The 7,802-nt window shown below is 43.8% G+C and overlaps 1 protein-coding gene across 1 annotated transcript; it reads left to right on the forward strand.

The window, feature by feature from the left end:
• Positions 1-4,490: 4,490 nt before the first annotated feature.
• LOC105990650 (disintegrin and metalloproteinase domain-containing protein 1b-like) lies at positions 4,491-7,287 on the forward strand. The gene has a single exon (XM_013023094.1). The coding sequence runs from the start codon at positions 4,789-4,791 to the stop codon at positions 7,285-7,287; it is 2,499 nt and encodes an 832-aa protein (XP_012878548.1). The 5' UTR covers positions 4,491-4,788.
• The last annotated feature ends 515 nt before the right edge of the window (positions 7,288-7,802 follow it).

Genomic DNA, 7,802 nt, shown 5'->3' on the forward strand with positions numbered 1-7,802 from the left:
TAGCGAAACTAAGCCATAAAAGGATTAAGGGGAAAAATCATCAGTATTTTTTTTTCCTTTGGGTCCGGTCATGGGACCTGAACTCTGGGCCTGGGAACTGTCCCTCAGGTCTTCAGCTCAAGGCTAGCGCTCTACCACTTGAGCCACAGCACCACTTCCGGCTTTTTTCTTTTTGCTTATGTGGTGCTGAGGAATCAAACCCAGGACCTCAGGCATACAAGGCAAGCACTCTACCACTGAGCCACCTTCCCAGCCCCTGATCAAAGCTTTTATAAATAGGAACACGGGCTTGGAATGTGGCTTAGTGGTAGAGTTCTTGCCTAGCATGCATAATGTCCTGGGTTCGATTTCTCAGTACTACATAAACAGAACATAAACATAAACAGATACAGTGCTAGCTTTGAGCAAAAGCAGCTCAGGGACAGAGCCAAGGCCTGAGTTCAAGCCCAACGACTAGCCAAAAATAAAAAAGAACCCTTCAAGAAGCATTGAATATGTTTCAAGGTAGTAAAATCTAAGAGGTATTAGAGGAAAAGCCGTGTAAAATTTTTCCTGTTCTAAAAATTTAGCTCAGAGTTGAATTCAGGACCTGTTAAGTTTTTTAGTGAAATATAACTTTATAGATTGAATTTTAGAGCAAGTCAATGTCTGCCCTTGTCTCTGTTAACACTGGAATACTGTAGTGTTGCTATCCTAAGCTCAGAGGATCAGTATGGCATGGGAAAAGGAAGGGCAGGAATTGCCTTTGTTAATCTTTAGTGGAACTTACTGGAATGCATTGTAAATAATGTTGGAAATTTGCTATCTGAGTATCTTTAAAGACTCGGAATGAGTTTTTGTCTTCAGTGTGTAGTGAATTTTTGGTGTGACATAACAGTATCCAAAATGATCATTTTACTTTGAGCACTGGGTTGCCCATGAGTTTAGTCCCTTCAAGATGAGTTCATATGACAAGTACTCCACCTTGACCCCAGCCCACCACTGGAAAATGGAAGCTGTGCCCACATATGTCCAGCTGAGCACCATACTCCATGTTGAAAACCCTGAAAGATGCCCAGCTGTTGTAACTAAAAAAAACAAAAAAAATGGATCCTAACCTGGACAGAATTCTTGAAAAACCAGTAGATTCCATGAGACTCAGTACTGTTTGGTCTTCAAAGTGGAGATAAGTATATTCCTAGGCCTATACTAAGATTTACCTTAATGTACAAGTCAGACTCGGTAATATCACACAATACATGCCTAAGTGGAAATGAGCATATCTTCCTTCAATTGTACTGCATAACACAACTGGTAACCTAATATTTCTAAGACTACTTATATAAAGTAGCCGCTTACAGGGCTGGGAAGGTGGCTCAGTGGTAGAGCGCTTGCCTTGCATACATGAGGCCCTGGAGTTGATTCCTCAGCACCACATATACAGAAAAAAAAGCCGGAAGTGGCGTTGTGGCTCAAGTGGTAGAGCACTAGCCTTGAGCTGAAGAGCTGAGGAACAGTGCCCAGGCCCACGACTGGACTTCCCCCCCCCAAAAAAAAAAAAGTAGCCTGGGGCTGGGAAGGTAGCTCAGCAGTAGAGTGCATGCCTTGCAAGCATGAGGCTCTGGGTTCGAATCCTCAGCACCACATAAACAGAAAAAGCTGGAAGTGGCGCTGTGGCTCCAGTGGTAGAGCAATAGCCTTGAGCTGAAGAGCTGAGGGACAGTGCCCAGACCCAGAGTTCAGGCCCCATGACAGGCAAAAAAAAAAGCCGCTTACAGTCTCCAGTTTTCTCTCATGATATGCTAACCGTCTGTTTATTGAAACTATTGGCATTCAAATATCTTTAGATTTTTTTACCAAAATGTCTTTAGATTTCATGTAGAACAATATCTTCCTACTAATACTGCTGGGCAAACATGGAAGAATGACTAGCATAAATTTACTTTTTAAAACACATCTACAAAAGACAGTTAAAAAAAAGAAAACTTAAGAAAGAATAGGCCAAAGCTAGTTGCTGACTGCTCACACCTATAATCCTAGCTACTTAGGAAGTTGAGATCTGAGGATTGTGGTTCAAAGCCAGCCCAGATGGGAAAATCCATGACACTTATCTCTAATTAATCAAACACACCAAAAAAAGCCAGATGCAGAGATGAGGCTCAATTGGTAGACCAATAGCCTTGAGCACAAAGCACAGAGGCAGCACCCAGGTTCAATCCCCAGAACCCGTACACACATACAAAAAAGAATAAACTGAAGGAATGATTGACAATGAAGATGTTAAATCAGGTCTTGTATATCAGCATGTGTATAAGCATGTATTTATTGAACAAAACATGTTTCAATAGGAGAATTGGGAATTTCACTTATGTATTTTTTAGCTTAGAAAGGAGAATGTTCCTCTATTATTGATCTTGATCATTCTATCCTACTAAATGAATAATTAGCCCTGATTATTATAATACCTCACAAATCCTTAATAACTTCCAAATAGCAAGTATAAAGAAGCTTTTGCTTGTACAGAAACAAGAAATCCAGTGGAAATCATTTAATCTTTATATATATATATATATTTTTTTTTTTTTTTGGTCAGTCATGAGGCTTGCACTCAGGACCTGGGTGCTGTCCCTGAGCTCTTTTTTGCTCAAGGCTATTGCTCCATCACTTTGAGCCACAGCTCTACTTCTGTGTTTTGAGTGGTTAAACTGGAGATCAGTCTCAAGGGCACTTTTCTGCTTGGGCTGGCTTTAAATCACATTCCTCAGATCTTAGTCTCTTGAGTAGCTTAATGCTATGATTTTTTTTTAACACAGGATATTTTATTGGCATATGATCATTTATAAGGGTCCCTGTTTATACATCACATTTAGTAAAAATCGTTTAGCCATCTACATGCATCCTTATTGGGTAATATTTTTTTTCTCAAATTAAAATTCCCAACAATGATTTCAACGGTGACTTTCCTGCCCAGGCTGGCTTTGAACCGAGATCCTCAGATCTCAGTCTCCTGAGTAGCTAGGATTACAGGCGTGAGTAGCTAGGATTACAGGCGTGAACCACTGGCGCCTGGCAAGTAGAGTCTCATTTTAGGTATCCTGAGGTACACAGAAAAAAATGCATGGGTAAGTTATTGGTAGACAAGGCTTTTTTTACTTTGTAAATTTAGTGCTAGATATAGCAAGGATTTAACATCAAGAACAAATCCAATAGTAGCATTCAGGAGGCTGAGGCAGGATGATTACCATTGGAAGGATAGTCTGGGCTATACAGCAAGTTTGAGTTGCCTACACATTTTTTCTTTTTTGTCGGTCGTGGGGGCTGAATTCAGCCTGGGCACTGTCCCTCAGCTCTTCAGCTCAAGCCTAGCACCTTACCCTGAGTGACATTTTGAGACCCTGTCTCAACACCAAGTGTGGGGCTGGGAAGGTGGCTCAGTGGTAGAGTTTTTGCCTAGCATGCATGAAGCCCTGGGTTTGATTCCTCAGCATCACATACACAGAAAAAGCCAGAAGTGGTGAATGTGGCTCTAGTGACAGAGTGCTAGACTTGAACAAAAGAATCTCAGGAGGGGTGGGAAGGTGGCCCAGTGGTAGAGTGCTTACCTTGCATGCATGAGGCCCTGGGTTTGATTCCTCACACAACATAAGCAGAAAAAGCTGGAAGTGGTGCTGTGGCTCAAGTGGTAGAACGCTAGCCTTGAGCTGAAGAGCTGAGGGATGGCGCCCAGGCGCAAAGTTCAGGCCCCAGACTGACCAAAAAAAAACAGCTCAGAGGAAGTATCGGGGCCCTGAGTTTAAGCTGCAGGACTGGCAAAAAAACAAAAACACCAATGACTGAAGCTGTAGTTCATTGGTAGAATGCCTGCCTCTAGAGAAAATACCGACAGGTTGATCCTCACGACTATAAACAAACAAGACACAGAAATACCAAAATCTGACTACCACAAAAATTACAGCCCAATTTGTCTATTGAAGTGGAAATAATTAGAGTTCTAATAAATCCCGTCCTTATTTTGGTTGGAGAGCTGATTGATGAAAGTTCACTTTTACCCCAATCTGTTGTTTTAATGTTGAAGCATTGAGAGGAATTGAACTTTGACCAGGTCTTGTGTCTTTACCTGCTGAAAATGAGAGCACACACCACGATGTCTGCTTTGGTTACTTTTTACAAGCAGATAGAAAGTCCCTAAATCCATTTACGAAAAACAAAGAATAGTGATGAAAACTTGGACTATCATGATTTTCAGGGAGAGAAAAATACCAAATCACTGACTAAGGAGGACTGAACAGAGAAACATCATCCAGAAACCTGTAGACAAGAGGAAGAGGCAGTGGGCAACAGAGAACACTGTCCTGCTCAGAGATCCCCAGAGAATCTGCATCCCCTCCCCCATGGCCACTTGCCAGAATGTTGGATTTGAAAGAATGAGCAGATTAACGGCTATCAGGCAGGAGCAGTGTGGCCTGGACAAAATAAAGTGAAATCAGAGATACTGTACTGCTGAACCACACCAAGCCTTCTACCTGGTTCATCTCTCCATGAACATAAAAAGAAACTTAGCCAGGGAACGTCAAACTGTGGCTGTTGAAAGGAACTCCTGTCCGGTGGCTACTGCTGAAGGCCAGGTGAGAAACAAGAATAGGAAAAGACACAGCCTGAAGGCCGTGCTTAAGTGTTGGTCAGCAACTGCCCACAAGGAGCCAGCACACCTCCAGGGATAGTATCCGCATCTCAGAAGAGCTTGTCAGGCAATGTGCTGCTGATGGACACAGGCCAGGCGTTTGCCTTATCAACTGATTCCTTTGGGCCATGTCAGTGGTGACATCACCAAGGATCTCAGCCTCCATCTTGCCTTCTCTGTGCAAAAGGCAAGTGACCCTAGAAGCAGTTGAGGTAATGTTTCAGACTTGGGCTCCCCAGACGAAGGGACTGAGGCCGGAATTTGCACCAGGACATCGGTGTGTCAGGCTGGCAACCATGTTGCTCCTGGGGGTAATTCTTCTCCCAAGCATGCACTGTGACCTGGAATCGGTACACGGCTCTTCCCATGAAATAGTCATCCCAGAGCAGCTGACAGTCAAGAGAGGCGAAGGTCTGGTCCAAACCGTATCGTACATGCTGTTCATCCAAGGTCAGAAGCAGCTGGTTCACCTGAAGGTGAAGACAGACTACTCTGTGAGCGGCTTTCCCATCTACAGTTACCAACGTGGTGTCCTGGAGCAAGCAGTGCCTTGGATCTCACAGGACTGCCACTATGAAGGCTACATAGAAGGAGTGCCACATTCTTTTGTTTCTGTCAACACCTGTTCAGGCCTCAGGGGCATCCTGATTACGGAGGAGGCATCCTACCGCATTGAGCCCATGCCCTCTTCCCAACGGTTCGAACATGTCTTGTACGCCACGGCACATCAAGCCCCAGCCTCCTGTCGTGTGGCTTCCACACACAGCCAAGTGCTGCCCACTGGCCGGCAGCAAGACAGCAGGGAGCCTCATCACCTCCAGGGGCTGTCCTACTTGTGGACACACACCAAGTATGTGGAGATGTTTGTGGTGGTCAACTACCAGAGGTTCCAGATGTGGGGCAGTAACATCAATGACACGGTCCAGGGAGTACTGGACATCATTGCTCTGGCCAACAGCTTCACCAGGGGACTCAATACAAAGGTGGTGCTGGCTGGGGTGGAGATCTGGACCGAGGGGGACCTGGTAGAGGTCCCGGTGGACCTGCAGGTGGCACTCAGGAATTTCAACAGCTGGCGGCGAGACAAGCTCCTCCACCGTGTGAGGCACGATGTTGCCCACATGATCGTTGGGCATCATCCCGGACAGAGCATGGGCCAGGCATTTCTCGATGGTGCCTGTTCGAGTGGTTTTGCGGCGGCTGTGGAATCCTTCCATCACAAAGATGTCCTCCTCTTTGCAGCACTCATGGTCCATGAGCTCGGGCACAACCTGGGCATTCAGCATGACCACTCAGCCTGCTCGTGTAAAGGCAAGCACCTTTGCCTCATGCATGAAAACATCACCCAAGGAAGTGCCTTCAGCAACTGCAGCTCTGACTCCTTCTACCGTTTCCTTCTCGGACACAAAGGGGCTTGTCTGTTTAACAAGCCACAGCGCAGAAGCCGCAAGCACAGGAGTGCTAGGTGTGGAAACGGTGTGATAGAGGAGTCAGAACAGTGTGACTGTGGGGATTCATGTGAACAGAATCAGTGCTGTGACACAAACTGTCACCTGAAGAAAAATGCAAAGTGTAGTAATGAACCATGCTGTTCTAGATGTCAATTTCGAAAAAAGGGATTCCTGTGTCGTGCTCTTATTGGGTTGTGTGACCTCCCAGAATACTGTGATGGTGCTTCAGCAATGTGTCCTGCAGACAGGTATATGGAAGATGGATCTGTGTGTAATAAGAATTTCTATTGTCGTAGTGGTCATTGCATGGACTATAATGGTCAGTGTACCTTTGTTTTTGGGAACTCATCAAGATCTGCCTCAAAGGAATTGTACATTAAAATGAACAGGAGAGGCGATCGATTTGGGCACTGTGGCCGTGTCCCTGGGCCTCCAGAAAGCTATATAAAATGTTCAGAAGAGAATGTGCAATGTGGAAAACTTGTATGTGTTGGTATTACTGTAATGCCAAAAATCACAGCCAGTCAAACACTCATTCAGATTCCTTATAGGCAGGCATTCTATTGGAGCATGGATGGATTTCAAAATACAGGTGTCCGGGATGAAGGAGATGTCTGGCTAGGCACTCTTTGTGGTAAAAAGAAAACTTGTCAAAATTATAATTGTATTCATAGCAACATAATCAGGCCTACGTGCAATGTAGAGAAAATGTGTAATTCAAAAGGAGTTTGCAATAACTTGAAGCATTGCCATTGTTTAGTAGGCAGTGCCCCTCCAGACTGCAAAGGTAGAGGAAATGGTGGGAGTGTGGACAGTGGCCCGCCTGCAGATCCAAAAGAAAGCCTAGAACTTGCACAAAATGCCAAGAAAAGAACCAATACGTTGCAAAACTTAAAATTAGTAGTAGTAATTACAGTAATGACACTAGCTATAATAGGCATAACAGTTGGCCTCGTCTACATTATTAAAGGTGGGGAAAGAGAAGTAGAAGAACCAGAAGAAGAAGAGGAGGAAGAAACTTATCCAAAGACCCCCAAAGAGCATCAAGAAGCTCCTACAGAGATCCCTAAAAAGATTCCTCGAGAAGAGGTGCCATCAGAAGAATCCTTTGAAGAACTCCCACCAGAAGCAACAGAGGAACAAATTGAATTAGAGTTAGAACAGGACGAAATATGAAGCTCATCATATGCAGCTCCTCAGGCACCATGCCACACTGAGAAGGCTGGGGAAACAAGTTAGGGAGAACAGATGAACCTAGTATTTCTGACTGGAGGCTCTACAGACTAAAAGTATACTAATGTGGCAGGAGTGATTCCTCTATTTTAATTATTCATTTAGTAAAGATGTGCTTATTAGCATATCAAATGCCTTAGTACATTTACTTTTTCATACTTCATTTGAACTCATCACATATATTTTAGATATCAATGCCCTTATCACTATGGACTACTGCTATAAGTCCATGTATCTTGTTTGACATATAGTAATATACATTTCTGAATTTATGACTACTACGAAGATTCTTTTATTCAGGTTAACAACTACCTATCATATAAGGGCAATTTTCATGTGATTTGACTATTCTAATGTAACTTCTAACTTTGTATTCATGAAGCAAGAAGTTTTTAAATCCAAAGTAAATAAAATGTAATACACTAGATTACTAGACATGTAGTCAAGGACCATGTAGA

This window comes from Dipodomys ordii, unplaced genomic scaffold, assembly GCF_000151885.1.
Source record: "Dipodomys ordii isolate 6190 unplaced genomic scaffold, Dord_2.0 Scaffold66, whole genome shotgun sequence".
Taxonomy (NCBI): Eukaryota; Metazoa; Chordata; class Mammalia; order Rodentia; family Heteromyidae; genus Dipodomys; species Dipodomys ordii.

What these genes read in the sequence shown, in the direction of transcription:
- LOC105990650 (XM_013023094.1), top strand. Translation starts at nt 4,789, where the DNA reads ATGTCAGTGGTGACATCACCAAGGATCTCAGCCTCCATCTTGCCTTCT.